A 27,552-nucleotide genomic window follows, 5' to 3' on the forward strand; every position below is an offset into this window, starting at 1 on the left:
TTCAGCATATATGTTCCAGCTCCCTGCCTTAGATTTTTCCAGGAACAGCTAAAGCAGAACTGCTTTTGCTTGAACACTGCCTCAGATTAATTTGCAGCCGGGATCATCTATTTATGCTTACTGCATTAAAGTAAGTAGGTTTCAAGGCTTTGATCCTTCATCTTCTTCCTGCCTCTTGATACCTCAAATCAGGCTACCTAGAGCAAAATAATACTAGAGTATTATCTTGTAGGGTCCTTTTTAGAGTATCAATTGAATTAGCAATCCAATTTTAGCATTGTCTCCTTGACAAAATGATCCCTTTGGTAGATGGAACTCTGTCACCTAGTGATGGATGAGTGGTACTGCACCTTTACTGTATGCAACTAACGGCAGCATCAGTTTTACCCAAGCATCAGAAGGCAAATTGATCTATTTAGGTACACCACTGAAATTTCAATCTCCCCTTTCACAATCAGCTGAGGACATTTAAAAAACAGTTCCATTTACTGGAAGCTCCCTATCATTTATAATAGCTGAGCTAAATGTTCAGATTAATCATATGATACTGTCTTCCTGGGACTATACCACTTTAAAGTGCAGGTAGTGGATTGCATGATTTAATACTACCACATAAACTCCCTGCACACAGAAAAAAGGCACATTGGGCTGGAGCAGGGCACTTCTCCCCATCAAGCTAGATTTCCACAGGAAGCATATGAAAATTGCAGAGATCATGCAGAGGTTTTGGGGTTTCTGTACCTTCATGAGAAGACATGTCTGAAGATGGCTGATATAACTGCAAAGTTATTTTATGAAGTTCACTCATCCCCTGCTTTCCCATATAGCTCCCATCTCCAGTATACAGAGGGATTCTGCCCATGGCTATAAAATAGTAACTCGGCACTATAAGAAGTTTCCTTCCAATGTATGTGTGTGTGTGGTGTGTGGTGTCTACCTCATTTGCACATGCCCTAAGCAGAGCCACCTAGTTTGCCACTGCTAAATAGGCTAATAATTTGTTCCAATACAGCAGCTCCACTGCGTTCAGGCACATGGTACATAAGCATACACAGAAGACTGCAGCACATGGATAATCTTTATTGTTAGAGGAGCACCGGTAATCCACTACTGACTGTAATGGAGACAGAGGTGAGGCACATGCTAAGGCACTTATTGTATAAAAAAGTTTGCAGATTTATTTGTGACAGTAACCAGGACTGGAGGCTCCCAGAGTGAGAGCACTAACCATACAGTATAGGAGATTCTTCTTTTAATTTGTCTTTGCTCATAAATCTAAATGCAGCATATACAATATGGTTAAGTATACAGGTAAATCCAGCAACCAGTGTACGGTGTAGAAAAGTAAAGACTATCTATATAACCGCAGTCCCGATAGAAAGGCAGTGATAAAGACCTTTATTTTTCTTAATTACTTATAAACGAGAGATACAAAGGCCTTCAACATATAATCTGTGCAGATTAAAATGTTTTTTTTTCTTTTATTTAATATACTCTTAGTCACTGTGCAGAATAACTAAGCCCACCCCCCAATTACAGAGCTAGAGGCTGGACGTTACAATAAAGACCTTTCTTGTCCACTCTCCATTCAAAACCCACTAGATGCTGTCTGTTACCATTAAATATATTTGGTCCCAAATAGATTCTCCAGTAAGCACACAGGAAAAAAACTACTGCCTCCTTGGTCTGCCACTAACACACCTCTTAGACACAAAGCAAGAGACACTAATACAGACACCACTGCACTTCAGATCTGTCCAGACATTAGCCAGAAAGAGAGGGGCCAACTAAGCAAAATCTCTTCTAGGAAAATCTTCCTCCCCTCCCCTCTCCCCCATCCCCAAGACTGTAGTCTTTCGAAGATATTTAGGAGTCATGCTGGGAATCCTTGTTTTTCCTGTTCAACATGACTCCCAAACCAGCTAGGTGGGCAGACCGAAGAGGTCAGAAACGTGAGGTCACTGAACATGATTGCCAAAAGCAAACAAGAGGAAAGGGAAAGGGACAAAGGGTGTTCCCTGCATCTATCACAAACTCGTTATTGGAAGAAAATAGTTGATTTACAGCAACAAAATCAGTCATCCCACCCTGCCCCTTCTCCCCCCAAACTATGTGAATTTCCTGGCAGCCATGGCAAGGACAATGAATGCTGCAGGCATCTGTAGCTCACAGACTCTGGACTGCAGACTCTTTGGCATTCAATACAAAGAGTTTGGAAGCTGGGAGGGATGACACTAATGTCTGATGGCTCCAGATATTCCAGGGAATGTTTCGACAGATGAGCTCCACTTCCTTGGGCAGGTTTTAGAGGGGTATGCAGAAGTCCACTGGACAAAGGAAGGGTGGGTCACTCCATCAAGTGTAACCTGGGTCCACAAAGCAGCTCTATTCAGTAGCTTTGGCATCACCAGAATCTGCCTTGCCATCCACTTCCTCATCAGAAACTTCACCAGCGCCCTTCCTGGCAATCCGGCGTGTCACAACAAATGGCATGTCTCCCCGCCTGTTGGAGAGAGTACAAGTGGTCACGTGGGGGGGAAATTGGCATTTCATCTTTAAGTAGTGTGCACATTCAGGCATTGTGTGTGTATGGTGTTCAAGGTATATAGCAATAGGGCATCTTACCTGAGCTTGCTCTTCAGAGAGCTGACCTCACGATTCATGGCATCAGCTGTTTCGGTGGCATCCTCCAGCTCCCGCTGCAGTTTTCTGCGAGCTGCGTTGGCTCGCTGCGCTTCCTCCTCTGCCTCCTCCAGCTGGCGTTTAAGCTGCTTCAAACGCACATTCACCTTGTCTGCCTGCAGAGCAGAAAAAAGGAGCCCTCACAACGCTGGTGCATTTCTACCTGAACACAGACACCAACTTGGAATCTTTAATCTGCAGTACATGGATTACCCAAAACCTTTGCTCCTTAAAACCTATCTTCCTCAATCTAGATCTAACCTTGTGGAGTTTATGCCATTCTGAAACTACTTGCCCCATGCCATTCTGCAGCAATTGTTCCCATGCAAAGTTTGACCAGAGTTTCCTTCCTTCCTTTCTTGTATAACAAGCAGTTAGCAAGCCAGCCTTTAAGAGTTAAGCAGTATGAATCAACTTAGAAATTCTCTGGCTTGGCACTGATATATCCGTTACCAGACATCCTGCCTTGTGACATTCATTGCCAGATGGGTGGAATTTTTACGGATGCAGAGACTCTTTCAGTCCCTAAGGAAAAGGGTGGAGAAGTCTATTAAAGGAAAACACTGCTAACACCCTAACAGCTGCAACAGATGAAACTTTGATGGGATTGCAAGGAAATAGCCTCCTGCCGCACAGCTCAGATTACTGAGCGCCAACCCTCAACACGGCCCATACCTGATCCTTGTACTGCTCAGCATTACGCCTCTCATCCTCCACTTGCAGGACAACATCCTTTAGCTTCTTCTCAGTACGTCGCACCTGCTTGCTGGCAGCCTGGCGCTCCCTGTAAGGCAAGTATCAAGTCAGACTGAGTCAGACTTGAGTCAGACTTAAGTAGCCAAAGCTTGCAAATTTGGAGACATCCCTATATAATAATAAATAATAATAATAATAATAATAATAAATTTAATTTATATGTCGCCTATCTGGCCAATGGCCACTCTAGGCGACGTACATAAAAGAATTAAAATACAATACAGTAAAATACAATAATACAAATAAAACAATGCAGCAGCAAGTAATAATAATGCAGGGTACGAGGCATTTAATCATAAGAGTTAACCCTCCCCGGAGGTCCCAAAGGCCTGTTGAAAGAGCCAGGTCTTTAAGGCTTTGCAAAATGCATTTAGGGAAGAGGCGTGCCGTAGATCTTGTGGGAGGGAGTTCCAAAGAGTGGGGGCCGCCACTGAGAATGCCCTCTCTCTAGTTCCCGCCAATCTAGCTGTTTTTGTCGGCGGGATTGAGAGAAGGCCCTGTGTGGCTGATTGTGTCGGGCGGCATAATTGGTGGCGTTGCAGATGCTCCTTTAGATAGACTGGGCCGAAACCGTATAGGGATTTGAAGGTTAATACCAACACCTTGAATTGGGCCCGGAAAACAACAGGAAGCCAGTGTAGATCGAACAACACAGGTGTAATGTGATCCCGGCGGCGACTATTCATGCAAAGGAGACAAACTACGTAAGGAAACTGTATAAGGTGAAACAGTCGCAGTTTGACAGAACAAAAGAGTAATGTTGATGTACTGCACTGCTGGCCTTGAAACTTTAAAGGCCAAGAACAGAGTACTTTAAGCGCACCAGGAGCCAGGACTAAGTCAAACAAAAATGGGACACTACATAGTTACCCTATGGGCAGCCTGTAGTCTGAGCCAAGTGTTTACCAAAGTTAGGAGGGCTGCTGAGTTATACGGGAGTAATTTTTGCCAATCCAGTTTAGCAGTTTTTAAACTGCAATCAGTTCACATGACCAACACACAAATTTCCACAAGTAACAATTTCATTATAGCTGACAGAGTGCCTCAATAGTTGTTTGACTGCTCTACCTTTCACTGAGGATATCATGCCTCTAGAGAAGAAATCAAGTGTGAGAGAGATAGCAGGCACTCTGAGAAGGTTGAGCAATCACAGCACCACTGAATGCATGGGCATCCATTGAAAGTGCATGCTAAGAATTGCATTTTGATCATGTCAAAAGGCCTTGATAAAGGAACAGATGTCCAGAAATGTTCACTTTCATTTCCCAAGTTAGTGCTAATATTTCCCAGACTCCATCAAGATGCAGGGCGAGTGCATGGCAGATCACCAACACCTACTTTGTCTCAGCATCCAGCTGTTCTTCCAGTTGTGCTATCTTTGCTTCCAGAGCAGTAATAGAAGCCTTGTATTTAGACTTCACAGCACTCTCCATTTCCTGCAGCTTGGCCTTCAGTTCCTTGTTCTGACGCTCAAACTGCTGGCGAGCATTTTCATTCTTTTGGGCATTACTACGCTCTGCATTCAGGTCTGCATTTATCTGGTCAATCTGCAGAAGATAAGAAATGGATTACCATCATGTTTAGTTTTTGAAAACTGTCTCCTCTTGAACCTTTGATCTCTCACCTCTGCCTCTGTTTGTGTCCTTTGCTCTACGATTTTGTCATTTAAATTGCAATTCTGCAGGCAGGGTTTGTCCTTAATCTTTTCACAGCACCCAGCTTTTGAAGTGCTTTATAAAGCATATTGCATATATGAAACTACCTTTTTCTTTTAGTGAGCAGGCATAATTTGTTCTTGAAAGTAGCCTACACTACTGGCAACAGCCCAAGTGGTAAATGCTCATCCTTCTAATATAATAGGCATAGGCAACAATTTTCTAGATCTGGGAACCTCTAGCCTGTGGGCCTAATTAGGCCCGGCAGGGATCCTAATATGACCCTTGAGGCCATTTTTCCCAAACTACACCCACCTGCCCATCCCAATGTCATATGTGACATCAGGTGTGGGGCAGGTAAAGGCAAGGGTGCTATCATGCTGCTATGAAGTCTGTTTGCAAGTGGTTTGTCCTGAAACTGCTTGCAAATGGACTCAGAAGGAGAGTCCCTTACAAGTTGTCACATGCTATCATAGTGATGTCAGGTAACTGACAAGAGTGCAGCCCTGCACAGCTATAAACTTGGGCCTGCCTGTGAAGGGGAAGGAACCAGCTGGATCAAATTCCCCACCTGTTCTGGATACTGGGAATTTTCCCAACATGCCAATACAGAGAAAAGGATAGCACCAACCTACCAGGAATCAGTAATGCACCCATCAGAGATCAAGCTACAATTCAATATACTGCGCTTCTCCATGAATCCGCCACCCCTCCCCTCCCCAAAGAAAACAAATGAAAAGTATCTCACACTCACTCAGCCCATTGGCTTATCCAACCCAACACTGTCTGTCCTGATTGGCAGTGGTTCTCCAGGATCACCAATTTGGGATTTGCCTGGATTAACATCCAAGCTCCTTACCAGAGATTAAACACAGGACCATTTAAATGTAAAGCACATGCTCTCATCAAACAGACTTGTTTGGGATTTGAACCAACGTCTTTTGCCCCAAAGTGAGAACTGTGCTCCTAGAGCAGCAAGGCTCTAATAATAGGCTATACAGTGTAAAGAAAAGAGATAGAGTTGTTTGGAGGAATTGGGGCTGGAAAGTTTCTCAGTGGTATCCATCTGCCAGCTGAAGCCCCCAAGCACTGCCAAGCAGGTACCTGAAGATTGGCTTTCTTAAGGCGGTCGTTCACCAACTCCGTGTTGCTCTGCTCTTCCTCCAGCTCTTCTTCCAGCTGAGCTATTCGAGCCTCCAAGCGCCGCTTTTCTTCCAAGGCCAGAGCTCTAAGAAAACACACAGAGTAAGTTTATTAACACAGAGTAAGATTATTAACATAGTTACCCTTCCATGAATAATAATCATAGAAATATTCAGTGTTTGTAAGCAGCTCTCAGCACACCACTTAAGATACAGATGTTACGGGACACTCTCACTACTCCTACAATATTTCTCGTCCCTGAAGGGAAGAAGTGCTGTCACTCACCCTTTGCCACTACTATTAGCAATCTCATCAGCCAGTTCATCCCGCTCTTGCTGAGCCTGGCGCTTGGCACGTTCAGCAGCTGCAAGTTCCTGAAATCAGAACAAGATGTACATAGACTAAGGGTCAAATACAAACCTACTGCAGAATAAGAGACGTCATAATACATGAAGCAGAAGATGGAAAATCTGGAACCCAGTTATAACCAGGAAGCCAGCTAAGTACCTATCAAGGACATGAAGCTTCTCTACCTTCAGAGAGGTAAAGTGACAAGTATACTGTGAATCTGGGCACAGCACTCTTCAGTGTCACTAGTCACTCATCAATGTTTGTGATGCTATGAAGTGCATGGAAAGAGGGATAATGGCTAGACAGGCATATTCAAGTCAATGCATCACAGGATTCTGAAAACTGGCTGAAGAGAGGGAAATTGGGGGGATAGAGAAGGAGACCATTAAGCTGGTCTTAGTCTCGGTCCAGGAACAGATAGTTTGAGAAGCCCATGACACACACAGCCCAGTTGTGAATCCAGAAGTTCATCTCATTCATACACACACCAAAGCAACAAACAGAGAAGAATTTAGATATGCAATGAGTTCCAGGGATTCACCTCACTTCCTTTTCCCTGAAGGCAGCCTCTTCCTCCCATACCCATGTGCCCTCTTTGGGCACAAACTCAGTGGTGTATTGGCATTTTCTGGATTTAGGTTACCTCCTGCATTTGAATCATCTCAGCTTCCATGCTCTTTAACTTCTTTTCATTCTCTTTTGCCTGTGCCAAAATTTCTTCTCTGGAAGCCCTTGTATCATCCAGCTCCCGCATGTAGTCTTTCATTTGGGCCTAAAAGCCAAACAATCATATCAACATGCAAAACTGCCGTATAACAAATCAGCCCACCCAGCCCAGTAAAGCCTCCTCCAACTGACAGTGGCTCTCCAAGGTCTCATGCAAATAGTCTTTCCCAGCCTTGCTACCAGGGATTCTTTTTTACTGGAGGTGTCAGGGATTGAACCTGGGAGTTAATGCACACAAGGCACCCAGCCTACTAATGATATACCCAAAAGGAAACATGTATTTAGCAATAAATAATGAAATCCCAATTGAAGATGGAAGTAACTACCTTAACAAGGTTTCCTTGATTAAAAAACAGCAACTAACTACTAAGTGATATTTTGTGCTACTGCCACAGCACTTGATTTTCACAGATCACGTAAGATGAAGTTCTGGTTAGTTTCCCCTCCCCATCTCATTGTGGAGACAGCTAGCCAGTAACAATGAAATGCAGTGTCACCTGCAACTTCCTGAGCTGTTTGATGGCTTCATCACGATTCTTGTTAGCAGAGTCTATGTGAGCTTCCAGATCCTTTAAGTCCATTTCCAGTTTCTTTCTGGCAGCCACAGCAATGGAGCGCTGTTTCCGCTCATCTTCTAGTTCCGCTTCCATCTCTCGCACCTGCATGGAGTCAATGAACACGCAGTTTAGCCATGAACACAAGCCCCTTCCCCCATTCCTGAAACAAATGAAGCAGAAAGAGGGGAATAGGAGATGCAAGTCTGCTGTATTATCACATGCATGGCTCATGTAACTTTGTGGTCAATTTTATGAATATGTTTTAGATGTCAGGAGCAGTCATGAATTTCTAAGATTTCTGGAATGTTACCTGTCTTGTCAGCTGCTTTCTCTTTTCTTCATTCTGCTCATCACGGGCTTGGAGATCCCGCTCAAACTGTGCCTTCATGGCTTGTTGATTCACTTCCAGGCGCAACTTGGCATCTTCAGTGGCCTGTAGCTCATCCTCTAGCTCTTCCAGCTGAGTCTTCATCTCCTCCATCTGCTGCTCCAGAGCTCGTTTGGACTTCTCCAATTCATGGACCTGCAGGAATAAACACAACAATCAATATTTCTCCCATATTGATACCGCCCGGCTTTTGCTGCCTAGTACTTGAGGTGCTTTATAATTAAACAACAAAAAAAGAGACATAAAACATTTCTGTGAGCCAAAAGACATTTGTGAACACTTATATCCCAAAATGCATCTTCCTTTGCCCCTTTCCCCTTTCCCCATTCCTTCTCCTACTCTTCCCATTGTTTTTAAAATAAAATTGTAAAAATAAATCAATAAAAGTATTAATAAAAATGTAAGTGAAACTCTTTTTGAAAAAATCAGAACATTAGAGATAGGGATAAATGCAAACAGCCACTTATTGCCAATTCTCCACCTACTTTGACAGTTCCAATCCTTATCTAGCCAAGTCCCTTTGCTAGGTTCTCATCAGAATCTGACGGGCACAGAATTCCTGCCATCTGCATTCTGATGTCAGCCCACTTAAACATGTATAAATCCAAGTTTTATATATCTGCTAACACCCTTGGTTAATTGGGCAGATACCTAAGGGGTTTATGGTAGAGCAAAATAGGCCATATTGCAGCAGATACTGGCATGGTTCCACTGGGATCTGACAACACCTTTGTTCCTTTAGAAAGAAAGATGCCTTTACTTAGAAATCTAGATACTAAAACTCTTCAAGCATAAAACTTATCAGAAAGAGGGCTTTACTAGTTTGTAGTATCACCCTTCATACTGATACGGCACATTTGTTTTGCGCCAAGTGAACTGAAAAAATCAGTAGTGACACTGTTCCTTTCCAAAGGCATTACAAAAGATTACATGCTGCTAGCACTCAACTCATTAGCTTCCATGTCTTTTTGCAAGTGCAAAATAAGCCACTTTTAGCAAGCACTCTTCTCTCTTAGGACATTTCTTAGCCAACATCCTAGTTCTCCCAATCTGTTGTACAGGAATACCATTAACTTACACTCTTGCCAACATCATCCTTTGAACTCATCAGATCCTCCATTTCTGTCCGGAACTGCTTATTGACTCTCTCTAACTCAGCCTTCTGTTCGATGGCTTCCTCAAGAGCTCTGGCCAATGAGAGGGCTTTCGTTTCCTTCTCACGTGCTTCTGCCTCAGCACGATCTCGTTCTTCGGCGTATTTTGCAGATATGGTTTTCTCTTCTGCCAGAAGCTGGAAAAGAAAGTCAGTGTTGCTGTCCATTTGCAAAGGAAAAGTTGGCTATTCTCAGTTGTTCCATCAGGTATTGTTTGAAAACCTAGCATAGGATTCTTGGGAACCAAACTCAGCCATCAGTTCCAGATACATGCCAGGATTAAAGCAAAATTCACTGGTTTGGGGGTCTTTAAATAAGAGTGGTCTGTATTTAGCTAGAACAGACAGATGTATTATTCAGGACTATTCCAAAGAAAAGTCAAATTCAGGAAACCAAGCAAGGTGAGTCGACTTTTGCTTGCAACTGATCTCCATTATCCTTCAGTTAAGGGGCAAGAAATGTGTGTCCAGTATGCAAGATACTCCTCTTCCTCCTAGTCACCAGTATTTACCTTGGTGAAGGAGCAGAGGACATTGTTGAAAGCTGCAACTAAGCCTACCTGATCAAACTTCTTCTGCTTTTTTTCCAGGTTGGAGACTATCTGTCGCTGATGATCCAAATCCACAGCAATATCATCCAGCTCTTGCTGAAGCCTGGTCTTTGTCTTTTCCAGCTTGTCATAGGCAGCTGCCTTTTCCTCATAACGTTGGCTCAAAGCCTCCAAATCTTTCTGAAGCTTCTTCTTTGCTTCTTCCACTGACTCCAGACAACCCAGGCCATCATCCATTTTCTTCTTCATGTCTGCAATCTAGGTGATAGAAGCAAGGGGGTATGGGGGCAGGGAGAGAAAAGCCAGCTCATTTTTAAAAATGGAGCAGAAAAAAGATATAGGTTTAACACAATCTTGCAATGAAAGAGCAACCAACAGTGGATCCCTTAAAAAACCCACGACAGACTTTTTTAGAACGTATGAGCTATCTTGTTAATGCGAGTGTTCCACAGTGAAACCTGCCAAAATACAGGCAGGATCACTTGCAGACTAAGATGCAATGGTGGAATAGCTGTTAGGGTCTGACCATTGTATTGCCAGGGAGATTTCCCAGGGCCAGAATGTTTCCTCAACAGCAATATACCAGTTATCAGAAAAAAACAGTTCTTATTTCTTTAGACAAAGCAACTGTCACATGAGCTTGTTTTGGCTACCATACAGATATTCACTAAGCATAATCCGGCATGCCACCAAAAGGAATACTGCTGCCTTTTAAACTAGATTTGGTCACATTCTTCAGTCTGTTGTTCTATAGTACCTGAAGCTGAAGAGCAGAAATCTGTTTTCCCAAGTTCTTCTTCGCCTCCTCCTCTTCTTCTAGTTGCTCTTTGAAGCTATTCTTCTCATCTTCCATCTGTTTCAGCTTGGTGCTGAGGCTAAGTTTCTGGCGCGTTTCCTCCTGAAGCAACTCCTATGAGTCACCACAGAAAACAATTAGCATCTTATGAAAAGTCAATTAAAACGTCAAAAATATATTAGATCTGAAGTAGACAGAACTTTGAGCAGTGGCTCAATGCCACTAAGCAAACCCCTACATAGCCAAAGGGGGTATACAAAAAAAAATTCTGTTTCAATGCCAATTGACCATTGCCAATGGCACTCCACATTCTACTCGCAGTGTAGGGGATTTTTTTTCAGGGGGGGGGGAAGAAAAAATTAGAGTCCAGAAATGTATTATTTTACTAGCCCACTTGCTTTATTACCTAGAAATTGTTAGCGTGATGCATGGTTACATTACTACATTAGATGGCTGCCTTACACATCTTACACAAAAGAAGAGATGTAAATTAAATGGCTAACATCGAGGAGAGAAGCCCAGGTGTCCAACTCCTAGTTTGAGATTTGTATTCATTGCTAAGTATGGTGAGGGCCAGCCTTTGTTTTTTCTTTTAACTGCTATCACAATCATTATCTCAAAGAGGCAAGAACCATAAGCGCCCTTAGATCCCCCTTCCACAAGGCAATACTGGAAGAGAGTTTTGTTGCTTCATTTCCATTTCATTATTGGCTGTACTTATCTGTTATTGAGCCTCATATACTGCTGCTATAGGGAATTATATGAACAGGGATATATCTAAATTGCTGTAGATTTTGATCCATGTTGGACCTTCAGCTACAAAGAGAAACTGAAGTAATTAGTCTTAATGCAAAGTATTTCCAAAGGGTTAGAGATTTGGAATCCTATACAGAACAAATTCACTCATCATGTTTATCACTCTCCATTACCACTACCCCACATCTGGCAAGCATGGTAAGCCCTAGATCTGCTCCCAAGCTTGGAACTCGGGAGAGGAATCATCCCCGCAGTCCTGCTGTGCTTCTGATATTCTCAGAGGGCTTTCAAAGTATAGCCTGACTGTAAGGACAGTTCCCTGCTCGAAGGAGGGCTGGGGTTTGTCCATGCTGCACTGCGCTTCCAAAATGTGGACCATAACGAGGCACAGCCCTCTTCCTGAGACTGAAGCTGGGAAAAGAGGCTTGCCCCCACACTCAGCTCTGGAGCTGTTCAAAGCTCAGTGTGACAGATATATCCCATTAAGTAAGGAAGATGGTTCTGGTGGTCGCATATTTTGGCTACCAAGATCAACCACTATTTGTGGACACCCCCACTCCGCTTCTGCAGTCCATATTGCAGACTGTCAATCTAACAGATTTGTCACAAGTGGCAATATTAACTCTGCATTGTGGAGTAGCTAATTGAGTTTTTGCCTATTGCTGTAGCACTTTAAAGCCTCACCTGTGTGCCCTGCAGCTGAGACTCCAGGGTAGAGAAATCTTTGGCTAGTTTAATTGACTTGCTCTCAGATTGGTTCAGAAGACCAGTGACATTGTCCAACTCAACCTGAAAAAGTACAAGAGAAGTTTGAAACAATCCCATTAGTAAAAAGAGAGTTGCCATCTGCTACTGGATTTCCCCGCTGTACAGTAGGAGAGAAACTCAGAACAAGCAGCACCATACACCATCCCTTACTAATCAAGCCTACACAACAGGAGTTTTAGTCACACTGCCCATCAGAACCAACACCCACCATTTCAGTTTGTTGAGAGCTCATTGCCCCAGTTGGTGTAAAATTGAGCAAGCGGTAGTATCCCAGTATCTCAAAACAGGAATCTTTTTGTTTCATGCAGTTACAGAACCCTCTTTTCTAACATGAGGGCTGAAAAGTAACAACGTAAATGATGGAGAGTACACTAGGTGTCAAAACTTCAGAAAGAGGAAAGTATCATTGCAGACCCAATCCCTTGCTTCTCTCTTACTTCCCCTTCTAAACTTGTACTAAAAAGCAGGATACAATGGAAAGAGGAACCAACTCAGGATGCTCACCTGCAATTTGTTAACTCTCTCAGCCAGCTCAGTCCGTACTCTCTCCCCCTCTGTCAATTTCACTTGCAGCTCTTGAACCTGAGTTTCACCTCTCTTCCTCTTGTGCTCAGAGTCTCCTTTGGCTTGCAGAAGGACCTTCACCTCATTGGATAGCTCAGCGCGTTCACTGTCTAGGGCCAGTTTTGCCTTTTCAAGGTTCACTTTCACCTAAAGGAAGACAGGAAGAGAAGGCTTTACAGTGAGGTGTGCTCTCTCCAAAAGTTTTAATTTCACTAACATATTTGGAGCTCAGTATTCCAAAATGAGGCCATGATGTAAAAGTCAGATCTTCAATATGGGCTCAGCACCCCAAGCACTTTCAAAACAATAAATCTGTAGGTTTTCAAATCTGTACTTTGTGATACTATGAATTATAGCTTTATGCACACTGAAGCAGAATGTTTACACCAATAATTTGAATTGAATTGAATGTACTGCCTTCAAGTCGATTCCGACTTATGGCGACCCTATGAATAGGGTTTTCATGAGGCTGAGAGGCAGTGACTGGCCCAAGGTCACTCAGTGAGCTTCATGGCTATGTGGGGATTCGAACCCTGGCCTCCCAGGTGGTAGTCCAACACCTTAACCACTACACCACACTGGCTGTCTTACACCAATAAAGGGAAGTGAAAAGATGCTGGGCAGTGACCACTTGTTAAGAAAATATCAGCAGCGTTTAGCTAAAGTATGCATAACAGCAATAATCACATATTTTCTCCTGCCTAGCTATGGCTCCACTTTCCCCTTTATTGTTTCCCTCTATCTATTTTAGATTGTAAGCCCCTTGACGTAGGGACCTGCCATGCCTGTTCTTTGTAGAGCCATGTACCTAAACAACAGAACAGCCAAGCAATGTTGCAGTTAAAAAAATAAATAATGAGACATGCAAACTGAGGAGAAAATCAAAATAAAAAGGGAGAAAGTATAAGTAAACAGGAGAGGACAGCTGTGAAAAGAAAAGCAAACATGAAACTACACAAGAGAAAGACCAATAAAGACAAGGCTCCTAAGAGACCTAGTTTGCCCCAACCTAATCTGTCCTTAGACAGAGTCTGTCTTAAGGGCATGATGGCTCCTCCCCCTGAAGAAGAGGCAGAAGACTGACAGGGACCCTACCCAATCTACCCAGAGGGAGGTGCCATCCCATATGTTAGGAATATCCTCCAGCATCATCTGGCAAAGAAGGCATTACTTGGATTAGCACCTAACTTGGCTAATTAGCAACACTTCTTTAAAACCAAATATTGCTCCCGATTGTGTTCCGGTTACTGAAGCAATGTCCATTTTCACCAGATGCTTGAACGTTCCTTTTAACCTCCAGTGAACGCTGTTCATACAATAGGAAGTGAAAAGCGCACAATTTGTGAAGTGCACCATTTATCAACATTCCTCTCTCAAATTATACACGCAGAAATCACACTACAGTTCTCAGCACCACATGAGAGGTTCTTTGACAAGTGGCACTACATTTTTTTCAACCTCTCACATACTCGTTTGGTCTGCTCCAACTGCTCTGCCAGCTCTTCTATAGCCTGGGCATGTTTCTGCCTCATCTCCTGGATCTGTGCCTCATGGGTCTTTGCCTCTTCCTCCAGAGTCTTCTTTAGAAGGGTCACCTCTTGTTCACGTTTTGACCTGTTAAAAAGCCACAGGTTAGACGTTAGTTTAGAAGTCTGTGCAGTACGTATTCCATGGCTGCAAGAGATTTGAAGTTTGGCAATCACAGAGCTCCTCAAGTACAAATCTGAAGAAGCCACACAGCACAACAAGGATAAGTGATGTTTAAAATCTGCTGATCCTCAGTTTCCCCCCTATCTTTTCAAGAGGCAGAATTGGTCTCAGTAGTATTGTAAGCACCAAGTGTCGCAATTACCTAAGTTCCTGTTGTGCTGCAGTCGAGTCCAGTGTGTCCTCTAGTTCCGTCTTAAGAGCCTCAAGCTCTTCACCCAGATCCCGCTTCTGTTTCTCTGCTTTATTCCTGGCAGCCCGCTCAGATTCCAGGTCTTCCTGCAACTCCATTAACTGGGACTCCAGCTCACGGATCTTCTTCAGGGCCATGTTCTTCTGAGCAGCCTCCTCTTCCACCCTGCACGAGTCAGAGACATCTCATACCAAATATTTTTGGCCAAGGATCACAGACAGCCTTCTTGTCTACATGAAAGTTACTAAGGCTGCAATCATATAAAGCAGCATGCAAGTCCCATTGAATGCTGTGGGGCTGACTTTAGAGACAGGTTAGGGTTGCATTATAACAGACACTGGTGTTGAATGCTACCCTGACAACACACCAGTGCTCTGACCTTGTTACAACTACAGCTGAATTCTACTAGAAACGCTTAGTTTCAGCCTCCCCAACCAAAGTGAAGGTTAGGAACATTAGAAAGGTTTAAATGGGAGACAAAAGCCGTAATATATGCAACTTTAATGGTCCACAGCACAAGCCAGCTATTCACTTTATTTCTGCCTCCTGATGTTATCAAGCCATGCAGACTTGCCATCTATGCAGCAGATCCCATTTAAAATTTGATTTCCTACCAATACAATAATTTGCTGTTGTGCAAGATAAGGGTTACCAGCTAAGAGACTTAGACCCTTAAATTGAGGCTGTTTATTCTAAAACCATTTAAGGAAATATCAGGGTTCCAGTTAAATCAACACTGACACAGGGGACCTTCTTTCTTTGCTCAATTTCCAATTAGAAGTTTAGGAAGCCTTACCTAGCCAAAGCTGCTTGCAGCTCCTCTTCTTTTTTCGCTAGCTGCATTTTGAGCTCTGCTATTTGAGCCTGCAATTCAGCTATTTGATCATGAAGATCTGTAGAGTCTCCCTCTAGCTTCCTGCGGGTCTTCTCCAACTCTTGCCGCTGCTTTTCTTCCCGGCGCAATCGCTCTGATGGAGAAAACAGAGCTGGATCAATGGTTCATCTTGGTTCTCATAACCCTAAGCAATGCTTCATGTGAAAAGCCAGAGTGCCAGAACCTGAATCTAGGCATGTCAACAATGAAGGGCTGCAACAACAGCTCCCAGTTTAGGTACCCAAGTTAAAGACTGAAGTTTGAAGGTTTTGCCCTTCAAACTCCTCAGTGTTCATTCATTCCCCTCCATAAGATTGTCCAACTAAAGCAGATAGCATTATCTCCATAAAGCTGGGAAAAACCACCACAGGTATTCTGAGCACAATGCTGAAAGTGCCCTCAGTCTTTTTTTTTAAAGGGGGGGGTTAAATTAAGCCACAACCTTTACGCCAGTGTTACCAGCAATGCCACAAACTTATCTTTTAAAACAAGTAGGAGCAGCAGCACAAACCCCAGTATTCAGGCACCACTAAGAGCAGAAATATTCCCACAGCAGGAGGAGAAATGGACCCAGCTGCTCTTTTCCATTGGTCTGTTTTAGAGATTTGTTTTTATTCAAGCAAGGCTTAGCTGACAGAGTGCATAACCTTCAGCCATCCAGACACTGAATGGTTCTGTTAGACTGATCAATACCTCCCATGCAAACCCGCTACAGTTTCAGTGATATTAACCTATTATAAGCCAACACAGCCAGAAATTTAACACACCCTATATATTTAGAAATGCTGATGGTGTAAAAGCTGATTAAAGAGACACTCTCCAAGGTCTTTCCCTACCTTCCAATTCTGTTATAATAGCCTCGTGCTTGTTCTTGAGTTTAGCTAAACTTTTTGATTTCTCCTCTTCCTCGGCTAAGTTAGTGGTGAACTCTGCCATCCTTTCTTCCAGTAATTTCTTCTCCTGAAGAAACCAGAAAAAAAGTTGTATTGAAGAAACGTATCTGCAGTAAAAATGATATTAGCCTCTTTGCAATGCTTTAGATGTTTATGTTAGACAAAAGTTACATTCTAGATTGTTCTTATAGAGCAAATACCCCTGAAGTGTCAAGATGATTGAAAGCCACCCAAACACCGTGGGAAAGCCAGCAATACTACACAGATTCCACAGTTCCCTAGAAGATGACACTATTTAGGATGTGTGACTCAAAAGTAACATAAATCATTGCATTCTCTCAGAAGCAGGTCAGCATTCACTTAGCCCTTGAGTACTGCAATCTAGTTTGCATCCTATTCAAGCATGCAGTACTCATGAGCCAGGGTGGTGCTGAGGGAGCCGGGCTAATCCTAGCCATTCCCACAGAGTCCTTCATGCATTCAGTACCCACTGTACTGAAGGCCTGAACAGGGCTACAGTTTATTTGGTTCAGGGACTGTCTTCAGCACTAGCAGCCACATTTCCACAAGAATGAACTCTTTGAGAATACAACTGCTAGCATTATAAGATCTTTTAGTAGGAACCAACACAACAATTCCTTATTTTCTATCTAAAATAGAATATTCCTGTGTGGTCTTAGATTGATCAGGAAAAGTTCAATTCTAGATGAAGTAGGAAGTGTTGGGGGGAGTGTGAATCCCAGGTTGTATCTTCCAAAAGAGACATATTAAGGTGGTATCTGTCCATATGGCCAACAAAAGTATGTCTGGATAGGAATATCCTTGCCTTTGTACAAAGTGTATCTTTACTAATCTCCAAGGTGGCACCAACATGCCACAAAAGTCAGCCAGCAACAATAGCACCTCTATTCTAAAGGATGTTACCACGACTATATTTCCACCCTTCTGTCATCCCACTAAACAGCAGCTTGGTGTCTGTCTTACCTTGGCCAGTTTGCAATTCTGGTCTTCAAAGACTATCAGATCTTCCTCCAGCTTCTTCAGCTTTGCTTCAGTGGTCACTTTCTCCAGCTGTAACTTTTGCCTGGCGCTTTCCTCTTCCTCCAACTGTTCTTCAAGCTCCTGCACAAGAAAAGGCATGGAATTCAGTAGCCGGGTAAGTCTTGGACCTCGTATATCAGTGGTCTATGCCTGTCAACAGCTAGTCATGGGAATAACAAACAAATATGGCCTGGGATTTACCTGACACTGCCTTCCTACACCAGCCAAGTTTTGCTACATCTTCTACATTTCCTACTGAGACACCCCAACGTACTTTGGATTATATCAACTACTTAGGTGCCATACCGTGGCCCATTACCTGAATGTTCTGCTGCATTTTCTTTTTCTCAATTTGCAGATGCTGGCACCGTTCCTCCTCTTCCTCCACTCTGGCCTCCAAGTCATGACAGATCTCCTCCAGCTCCTGTTTCTTTGCTGTCAGGCGACCTCTGATCTCTTCAGCCTCCGCACAGAGTTCAATTTCTGCTTGCAACTGCTCTTGCAGTTGCATCTTCTCTGTCATGAGCTGCACAGAACAAGCACATATCTTAGCAAGCTAATGGAAGCCTCCAATTGATCTAAGGATGCATCAGCAATTTAAAAAAAAGGTGATTCACATGTTGGCTGCATTAAAAAAAGATGGACAGCCCATGTGAAACCTTATGCAGACTGTTACACAATGTTGTATTTGGAATGAAAAGTTTAATGGTTCCTTCTATATTAGCTACAAAGCTCAGGCTGAATCCCTTAGCACTTAGTTGTTGGAACAAAGAATGCATGCCATTACCAGGCATTCTCTAAAGCATTCAGCTCAGGAAGATTTAATATGGAGCATGGGCATTGTTGGGAAAGGGGGCCCAAGCTTCAAGTCTTTCACATTAGACCATGGATCTACTGCCCCTTCCCATTTATAAAACTTAATTTAAAAAGAAAACTTTGCTTACAGTGCAGTGCTGGCGAGTCGTTAGGCACCCAGCACTGTAATTTGCTGATGCACATTTTCTCATGGGCCTGTGCTCGAGGTCTTCAAGTGCCCATCAAATCCCTAACGTGCAGCATGTTTCAAATATCCACTAACTGCATCATTCAATGCTTACAAAATACTATTCAAAATCAACTAGGACTACAGTACTTTCAAGCATATACATGTAACCAAGGAGCTGATCATCCAGTTGTCTAAGTGACAGCCATCTACTCACCTGTGACTGGAGATTTTCCATTTCAGTCACTCTATTTTCTGTAGCCAGCTGCTTTTCCTTGACCTTCATTAACTCTTCTTCTTTGGCCATCATCTCCTCCTCTTGCCTGCTCACTTGCAGCAAAGGCTTCACCTGTGGGGAGTCAAGTTACCCACACGTATCAGTGTGCTGGAGGAAAACTTGGTTTGTCCTGCACAGAGCCTCTTAATTCAAAGCCCTGGTGTCCAAGAACTGGCTTCCATCCCAAGGGCCAACAAGGTTTGTGGTCTTTGGAAGAAGCAATCCTAGGCATGCAACACCATACACGGAACTGGTGAAGAGATGCAATGTCTTTTAGGGAGGTTATTATAGGCTCTTATTTAGCAGAGACACTATTATTATTATTATTATTAATTACATTTGTATACCGAAGCTCTCTGGGCGGTTTACAACAATTAACAATTACAACATAACTTCCTTTCACTGAATCCTGCACCCAGTTAGTACCTTTGTAAACAATCTCCACCATTGCCAGTTGCGAAGCTTCAAGTAGGCAGCACAATTCCTCTGGAGCACCTTCATTGCTGTTAGTTGCTGTTGGCGCTTTGCAAAAGCCCTGTGATGGGAAAAGAAGTGGGGAGTAGGAGGGAGTCAGAGAAAAACTAGAAACCCTAACAAAGCTTTTGAAGCATATGAACTACATTAAAACCTTTAATTTGCTTTTTTCTCTATACTATGCCTTTCCCACCTAAAAGTTCTGTTCACTTTCTTCCACTTATCCTCTACCACTGTGCAAACTTCCCTTCGCCAGTTTGTCTGAAAAACTACATTCCTGTCTGAACCCAGTCCTCACCTTCTGGGTTTATGCCACATGATGGAACAAATGCCACTTGCATTTTTGCATAACAGAATTATGATACTTTATCTTTGCATTTGTACAAGCTGTGACAAGAGCTCTAGATCCTGTGAATTCTTAAATGTGTGATACCATTATACTTTGATTCAAAGTAGCGGCTTTGCAGTTAGAGGGGACTTCACATAGCTCAACATCCTGAAGTTTAGATATTCCACTTAGTGTGCCCCTTAATCTCTCAGGCTTTCCTGAGCTGTGAGAAGATCATCAGCCAAGGCCAACTGGTGTTTTCAAAGTTATCTAAAATTCAGAATACCAATAATTTATTGCCAGTTAGCTGCAAGAATTACACATTACTTTCTACGTACTTTCTAGCCAAGTAGCCTCTACAACACGCTTGGAACCCAATAATGACATCTGTGATTTTCAAGTCTCGTTCTTCTTCAAGGTGGGCAAGGACACCTGCTCGGAAAAACACTTTACTCTGTCCAATTCGGTAAAGATTTGGGTCCAGCTCCAAGGCTTTAATCTAAATAGCAATGAGAATAAAATACATCATTAGATAAATGAAAAAATGCATCCATCGTGCATTCCTTTTTGATGTAAAGCCACTGAAGAAACCCTTCTTTGTTGATGTAAAGCCACCAAACAAAATGAGGAAGACACAGAGAACTTTACAGAGGCCTTCTAGGATAGAAGCAAATGTTCAGAAGCCCTCAACTATTACAGAGACCAGAGCTTTCCTACTGAGACACTCATACAAAAATTACTCTAAGTCTGCAACCCTAGCCCCACTTACCAGGGAATAAGCCTCACTGAATTGAGTAGGACTTACTTCTGAGTGGACATGGTTGGGATTGCATTGTAAGTTCACTTTTACAATGTGTGCATGTGTTTTGGGAGGTGCTGTCATCAGAGATTATTAAAAGAATAAACCTTGAAATAGGCTCTCTTTTCATGAAGGAAAACCCCACTAGGAGATAGTGGGGAATTCATATGCATGCCAGTTCCATCTTAAAAACTGTAGCATGCTTGAGAAAACTGCTTCACATTCACAGTGAATGATCCATCACTGGTAAGCTAAGGTCTAACAGATCATCAATAGAGGAAGACTTTCCATAGGAAGTTAAAACACTAAACATGAATTTGTGAAATTTCTATCAAACAAAGATTGGATTTAGGCTTCCTTATTCACTTCTTATGATGTCAGCAACTGGAGCAGAGGACCTACCATCAGAACACAGGCTTGCTTTCCATCCATGAACCCTTTGGGAATGGAATTTGGAGTCAGGATCTCATATCTAAAAGGGAATAAATTACCATTTACCACAAGACATGGCTTATTAGAGAAGTTGATAATCCTGTAGTAGAAGTTTGTTAGCATGGAGTTGTATAACTTATTAGCATTCAGAGAATACAATGTAGCAGATTTCAAATGACTAGTAGCAGCTGTCCTTGAAGTAGTATTTGGCTCATTTTATGAAGCACATGTAAATTCAACACCACAACTACTATTGTCAAGCAGAGTGCGCAGTTGAGTCTCAGCACACTGGGAGAAGGGTACAACTGGAACATTATCTTATAACACAGATAGAAGGGTGCAAAGAAAATTGGTCAGCAGGCAATTCTAGAAGCATGACTCTGGCCTGTCACATCCTACTCAGTACTTAGTAACCATCTGGCATTACAAGATGCACACCAGTGGCTTGAAACCACCTATTAAGAATGGGCTATAAGCTGGCAAGACAATTCCTTTTAAAGACTACATGAAGAGACTTGACAATCTAAGAGCAATTCAAATCATGCATTCAATATACAGACCGAAGCCACTGACTCAGTTTTACCTTTGTCTAAACTCCTGGAAGACAATTCTGTTGGGAAAGCCTTGCCTGCAGATACGAATTCCCTCCAGCACTCCATTGCAACGAAGCTGATCCAGGACTAGATGTGGGTCCAGTTTCCCAGCCTGTGGAGAAAAAAACAGCTTCTTATTAAAAGACATGAACGCTGGTGCTTGTGGATGCCCAGGAGCATTTTCTATCAGCTTAAATTGGTATGCTAGCTGCAGCCTTCCCCAAGAAGACAGACCCAGTTAAAATCATGCTTGAAACATTCAGACCCAATGATTGTACCATGCACTACATGAAGGCCTCTGAAGATCAGAAGCATCAACTGGTTCAAGATGTAGCAACCAGACTAAGGCTAGCAGATGGAGCACATAATTCAAATATTGATTCATCTACACTAGCTACCAATTCATTTCCAGTTCAGTGTGCTACATTTTACCACCAAAACCCTAAATGGCCCAAGATCAGAATTTTATATCTTAGTTTGTATTTCAATTGCAGCTTTACTTATTGTAAGCCACCAGAGTTATAGGGTGGCATACAAATGAAAAACTGTTCCTATATTTTCATGCAAAATATTGCTTTTTTTCATTGCTAGCCACCCCTGATATTCTTTAAAATGAGAGAGGTAGGGTATAATCAAATACATCACCATATTTTTTGTTAGGTTTGCAAAGATCTGAGTGCAACAAATATGTGCCTTCAAAAAGACATATAACGAGAAAGCCTACAACTCCTAAGGAGGACTTGGGAACCAAAAGCATTCTAAGCCAAACTAGATCAAGACAACCACATACAAGAGCAGGGGTATAGCTTGTTTTTGCTCATCAACCCCCTCCCATCAGTAATGCAGGCAAGAATGGCAATTTTGATATTTATCTTTAAGTCACTTCTAAGGTCTGGGTATAGTACAATGTTTCTGTTTACATGCACAAGGTTGAACTTTACCTTCTTTTCATGGTTGGGGATGATGCAACGAACAAAGTTGGGGTTGGTGTTCCTCAGAGTAGCCATCAGCTTGGCCAGTTGTTCTTTGTACAGCTGCCCTACTGTTCGGAACATGCCCTTCCTGGTTTTAAATGCCCCAGGCAATGCTGAATCTGACATGCCAGCCACCTGATCCAGCCCAACTATGCGATCAACTAGAGGAAAAAATACCAGATTGTCAGATTTTTCCCCAAACAGCTTTGGTGAGAGAATGCATAATGTATCTGGATATAGCATGGATAAAAGAGTAATTTGCAGGATCCATTTGCTTCAACCCTTTACAGATGCAGAAGTCCTGCTCATCATTTGTACTGGGCAACAACAAGGAGGGAAGAGAGCAGCCAACTGTTAGAGCTCAGATCCATCTCATGCCTGACAGATCCAGCTGGCAATTTAAACTGCAATTTTATGCCAAGGAGTAAAGAACTGGCACAACAGGTTTGATTTAGCCAAGATATTTTTTCTCTCATGCTTGATGTGACCAGCAAGAAAGATGCCTTCTCACAAAGCTAGGCCCTGCAGACTCAAGATTTTTCTCTACATCCAACTGATTCAAGTAATAGCATAGTTTAACTTATGGCAGTCAACAGTCAAGCAGAGACTATAACCCTGGGTGATTTTGCAAGGTTCTTGCCGAAAAGCCATCTTTTAAAAATCTTTGCTCCAATGTGGTGTAAAAGAGCACATAATTAGGTAAGATTTAAAAATCTATTTACCAGTCAACAGCCCTAACTAAATTTATTAGCAAGATTCTATTTTTCTCCACACCCCAGTAAAGAGGGTGTCCAGGGTACATCTGATGGGTCATACATTATAGAATTTATGAAATCACTGCCCAGTGTGCAAGGTTATAAGGTAGGTGTATTTCAGATGGTATAGCTTATCTCAGTGGACACAAGGAGATGGGAGTTCATTATTAATATGTCACAGTAGTTCCCCAGTGCTAGAAGCAACTGAGCCTTTTGTTCAATTCTGTTTTACTTATGAGCTGGCCATACGCCAGAAATAAAATAAGATGAACAACATAACTCCTCTTACAGGTTACTACAATGGGCAAAAGGTAGCTCAACCAAAATTAGTCATTCTGGAGATCAAAATAAGCTTAACGAAACAGGCTGAAAAAATGTGATTGACTAAGACACACTCATTTTCCTGGTTGCAGTCAAGCCAGCCATTGCCTCTCAGATCTCAATTATTATGTGGTTGTCAAAACTTTCTTTTTCTCAAAGGAAGTCCTTTAACTTGTCAAAATAACAGGAATTGCATTAGGGACTGGAAGACAAGATGCAAAGCTAGGGTAGAATGTACTCGTGCTGAAGAATTAGGGTGCCTCTTTTCCCTCAAATTTCAGTGGAGCCAAGACTGATTTAGAGACAAGTTGTGTTACTGAATAGAGCCATCAAAAAAGGCATTCATAATGCTCTTTCAGTGCCGGCTGGCAAGAATCATCTCTTTAAAAGGGTTGATGACTATGCATCTGGAATCTGCACAGAGGAAGCAAATCACGCAACTTCTCAAAACAGAAACTTCACCAAGACTCATCAGCTGTATCCTTTTGATGAATGAATTAACAGTTCCAACTTTAGCCACCGGAGAGACTAATCGCTGAAGCATACATAAAAAGTACAGTAGAGCCACATATGGTCACCTCCCCATATACCCAATCAATCACTGTGTTCTGCAGGAGAGGGCATCAGGATAAAACTGAGCCGAAATAGGAACTGAGCACTTCTGCCTTTTCTTTGTCATCTGTTATTATTTTGCCATCCTCACTGTGCACCTGTACCACCATTTCTTTTCTGTTTTTCTTTTACTATGGATGTACCTGAAGAAAGCTTTTTTGTTACTTTTAGAATCTCTCACTAACCTAAATTCATTCTCAGCTTTAGTCTTCCTGACACCTGCAATTCCATGCTACCAGTCTGTACTCTTCCTTTGCAGTCTGGCCTTCATTCCACATCCTGTATGTTTTTCCACTTCCTGCATTTTTGTTTTCAGGTCACGTCTAAGCTTTCTGTGAAGCCACATTGGCTTCTTCTGCTGTCTTCCCCTTTTTTTCCTTGATGGAATTGTTTGCCATTGCACCTTTAGAATTTCCTCTTTCAGAAACTCCCACCCATGTTGGACTCCTTTTCTCCTTAGAGTCGCTTGCCACAGAACCTTACTTTCCATTGTTCTGAGTTTATTAAAATTGGCTTTTCTGAAGTCCAGGGTACGCGTATGGCTACTCTCAGCTTTTGCTTCCTTTAAAATCAAGAACTCTAGTATAGCGTGGTTACTTTCCCCCAGAATTCCTGTAACTGCCACTTCATCCACCAAATCGTTGTTTGGTTGGAATTAAGTCATGGGATAGCTATCTTCTAGTTCCTTCCTCCTCTTTTTGTAGAAGAAAGTTATCTCCAACACAAGTCAATAATTTCTTGGAGGTGTCGTGTTTGGCACAGCTTGCCTCCCAAAAGATATCGCGATAATTAAAGTCCCCCATTACTACTACATCATGCCTCTTTGAAACATTGGCAATTTGCTTTGCAAAAGCTTCATCCTTGTCTTCCCCTTGACTGGGACTCCAACCATCATGTTCCTTTTATCCCTTGCCCCATTTAGTTTAATCCAGATACTCTCAGTGGAGTGACCAAATTCGTCCTGCAGGCATATATATTTTAACATATGGTACGACTCCGCCTCCCTTTCTATTCCTTCTGTCCTTTTTGAAGAAGTTATATCCTTCAACCACTGTATTCCAGTCATGGGAGTCATCCCACCATGTTTCAATTTTACCTATCAAGTCGTATTTACTCTTCTGAGTTCAAGTTCGTCCTGTTTGTTTCTCATTCTCTGGGCATTAGCATACAGACATCGAAACCATGTGATTTATGGCCTGGCTTCCTTCCTACATTTTTATGACTATTACTGGGTCCCATTAGAGCTGTTCCCTCAGTTCCTCTTACTGTGCCCAAGCCTTTGTTAGTCGTTACTGCCAAGTTTACGTCTCCCTCCCTCTGAGGATTCAGTCTAAAGCTCTCCTGATGAATTTCTCCATGCTGTGGCCAAACACAGTATTCAGAATAAAGCATACACAAGTTTAGCATCATATTGATCACTGCCATTTTAAGTGGTTGGGGTGGAGAAGCCAAGAAAAATATGCAAGAGGTCTGGTTACATACCATCTTTCCACAGTTCAGACACAAATTTATCAGAGGATTGGTGTAGCAGAGTAGCAACATTATCGTTGAGAGGATCCATGTTCTTCATCAGCCACTCATCGGCTTTATAGTCAACCTAGAGAAGAAATCAATTTACCAACACTAGGTACAAAAGATTAACCTTGCCTCAGACTAAGGAAAAGAGACAAGGCTAGGACTGCTCCCCCTTGAGATGAAGCATGAGTCTACTGTGCCAAGTGTTGAAGCTTAGTTATAACTTGGTTTAAGTTATACTTTGAGTAGACCGAAGAAATCAATGGACTTGTCATGACAAACTTAAGTCTATCAATTTCAATGTGTCTTCTCCAACTACGACTTTGTTGGATACCATCTGTGCCAATAATCCAGAGCACTTGAAAAGCACTAGTTAACCAAAAGCCAACAACATATGCTCTATCTGCCAGTGCGGGGGCAATAACAGAAAGGATAGACAGTCCAGTTAATGTGCTATGGCATCAAAGCTGAAGCCCTAGACTTTTATAGGAACAAAGCGCTTCCTTTCCTACTGTGGGACAGACCATCACATAACTTCACTAGGCTGGAAGAAATTCCCAAATCAGTAGAAACTAAATTGCCAATAATCTGGTAGCATCTCTGTTATTCCCTCCACGCTACAAATACAAGACCTTACCTTGCCAGCATAATGTATAATGCAGAAGTCAGCTTTGTCTTTCAGCTGCTTTGGCTTTTGAAATTTAGGATGAGTGCCTTGCTCCTGCACCACCTTTTCCACGAAGCTTTTATCAGTAGCCTTTGGGAACCAGCACTCTTCATCCAACAGAGCCAATATGCCAGGAGGACCAGCCTGTTTTTTGTTTTGTTTTTTAAAAAAGAGCAAGTGGAAATCAGCATTACTACCAAGATTTCAGGTTTTGAACAAGCAAGTGCACAAAATGGAACATATGAATTGTCCCCAGAGGAGTGGCTTTCTGGATGGGCCAGAAGCAGTCTTTGAACCATCCCGTTCTTGCTCATTATTTTATATACCACTTTTGGTATAAAGAGTATCACATCTAAAAGACTGCGTTTTTGCATGTTAAATTAATTAGTTTTCTTACATTTATAATCTGCCTTTCTTCCATCAGGAAATCCAAGGCTGCATACATGCTGCTCCTAGGCCATTTCCCATCTAGGCACTAACTACACCCATACTAGAAAATGATTCCGTACGCCGTGGATACAGGTAGTGGGCCAGAGCCGGACAGTTGCATTCCGGTCTGGTGGGATCGGTTTCAGCCTCTTCCTTCTGAGGATGTGGACAAGGTGCTCTCTACTGTGAAGCCAACCACCTGTCTGCTGGATCCTTGCCCCTCATGGCTCATTATGAGCTGCAAAGAGAGACTGAGCGAAGGGATCAAGGCAATAGTAAATGCATCCTTGGAAGAGGGTGAAATGCCATTAGACTTCAAGGAGGCAGTGATAAAGCCCATCTTGAAAAAGTCCTCCTTGGATCCCCAAGAGTTGAATAACTTCTGCCCAGTCTCTAATTTACCATTTCTGGGAAAGGTGATTGAGCGAGTGGTGGCCAAACAGTTACAGACACACTTGGATGAAGCGGATTATCTAGACCCATTCCAATCGGGCTTCAGGACTGGACATGGAACTGAAACAGCCTTGGTCGCCCTGGTGGATGATATGAGGAGGGCGTTGGATAGGGGAGAATATACCTTCCTCATCCTCCTGGATCTCTCAGCGGCCTTCGATACTGTCGACCACGGTATCCTGCTGGATCGCCTGGAAGGATTAGGAATAGGGGGTACTGTTCTACGGTGGCTCCGTTCCTATCTCTCAGACAGATGCCAACGGGTGGCATTGGGGGATGAGGTTTCAGACCCTTGGCCTCTCAATTGTGGAGTGCCACAGGGTTCTATCCTCTTCCCCATGCTATTCAACATCTATGTAAAGCCGCTGGGGGCCATCATCAGGAGAT

At 42.7% G+C, this 27,552-nt stretch overlaps 1 protein-coding gene across 4 annotated transcripts in view; it reads right to left on the minus strand.

Moving 5' to 3' along the window:
• Positions 1 to 1,065: 1,065 nt before the first annotated feature.
• The window catches only part of MYH9 (myosin heavy chain 9), an 88,036-nt gene continuing 61,549 nt past the window's right edge, over positions 1,066 to 27,552 (minus strand). For all 4 annotated transcript variants that reach the window (XM_061639018.1, XM_061639017.1, XM_061639016.1 and 1 more), the window contains exons 14-41: positions 26,254 to 26,427; positions 25,584 to 25,698; positions 22,381 to 22,574; positions 21,430 to 21,551; positions 20,817 to 20,886; positions 19,954 to 20,114; positions 19,240 to 19,348; positions 18,754 to 18,885; positions 17,874 to 18,080; positions 17,498 to 17,635; positions 16,457 to 16,580; positions 15,543 to 15,714; positions 14,699 to 14,911; positions 14,316 to 14,460; positions 12,787 to 12,993; positions 12,199 to 12,303; positions 10,720 to 10,872; positions 9,972 to 10,220; positions 9,337 to 9,549; positions 8,181 to 8,393; positions 7,811 to 7,972; positions 7,231 to 7,359; positions 6,522 to 6,610; positions 6,198 to 6,321; positions 4,777 to 4,985; positions 3,358 to 3,466; positions 2,626 to 2,798; positions 1,066 to 2,503 (exon numbers count right to left, since the gene is read on the minus strand). In XM_061639018.1, coding sequence (XP_061495002.1) covers positions 2,386 to 2,503; positions 2,626 to 2,798; positions 3,358 to 3,466; positions 4,777 to 4,985; positions 6,198 to 6,321; positions 6,522 to 6,610; positions 7,231 to 7,359; positions 7,811 to 7,972; positions 8,181 to 8,393; positions 9,337 to 9,549; positions 9,972 to 10,220; positions 10,720 to 10,872; positions 12,199 to 12,303; positions 12,787 to 12,993; positions 14,316 to 14,460; positions 14,699 to 14,911; positions 15,543 to 15,714; positions 16,457 to 16,580; positions 17,498 to 17,635; positions 17,874 to 18,080; positions 18,754 to 18,885; positions 19,240 to 19,348; positions 19,954 to 20,114; positions 20,817 to 20,886; positions 21,430 to 21,551; positions 22,381 to 22,574; positions 25,584 to 25,698; positions 26,254 to 26,427 — 4,329 coding nt within the window. In that variant the 3' untranslated portion in view covers positions 1,066 to 2,385. The remainder of the gene's footprint in view (positions 2,504 to 2,625; positions 2,799 to 3,357; positions 3,467 to 4,776; positions 4,986 to 6,197; positions 6,322 to 6,521; positions 6,611 to 7,230; positions 7,360 to 7,810; positions 7,973 to 8,180; positions 8,394 to 9,336; positions 9,550 to 9,971; positions 10,221 to 10,719; positions 10,873 to 12,198; positions 12,304 to 12,786; positions 12,994 to 14,315; positions 14,461 to 14,698; positions 14,912 to 15,542; positions 15,715 to 16,456; positions 16,581 to 17,497; positions 17,636 to 17,873; positions 18,081 to 18,753; positions 18,886 to 19,239; positions 19,349 to 19,953; positions 20,115 to 20,816; positions 20,887 to 21,429; positions 21,552 to 22,380; positions 22,575 to 25,583; positions 25,699 to 26,253; positions 26,428 to 27,552) is intronic.

This window comes from Rhineura floridana, chromosome 8 (genome assembly GCF_030035675.1).
Source record: "Rhineura floridana isolate rRhiFlo1 chromosome 8, rRhiFlo1.hap2, whole genome shotgun sequence".
Lineage (NCBI taxonomy): Eukaryota > Metazoa > Chordata > Lepidosauria > Squamata > Rhineuridae > Rhineura > Rhineura floridana.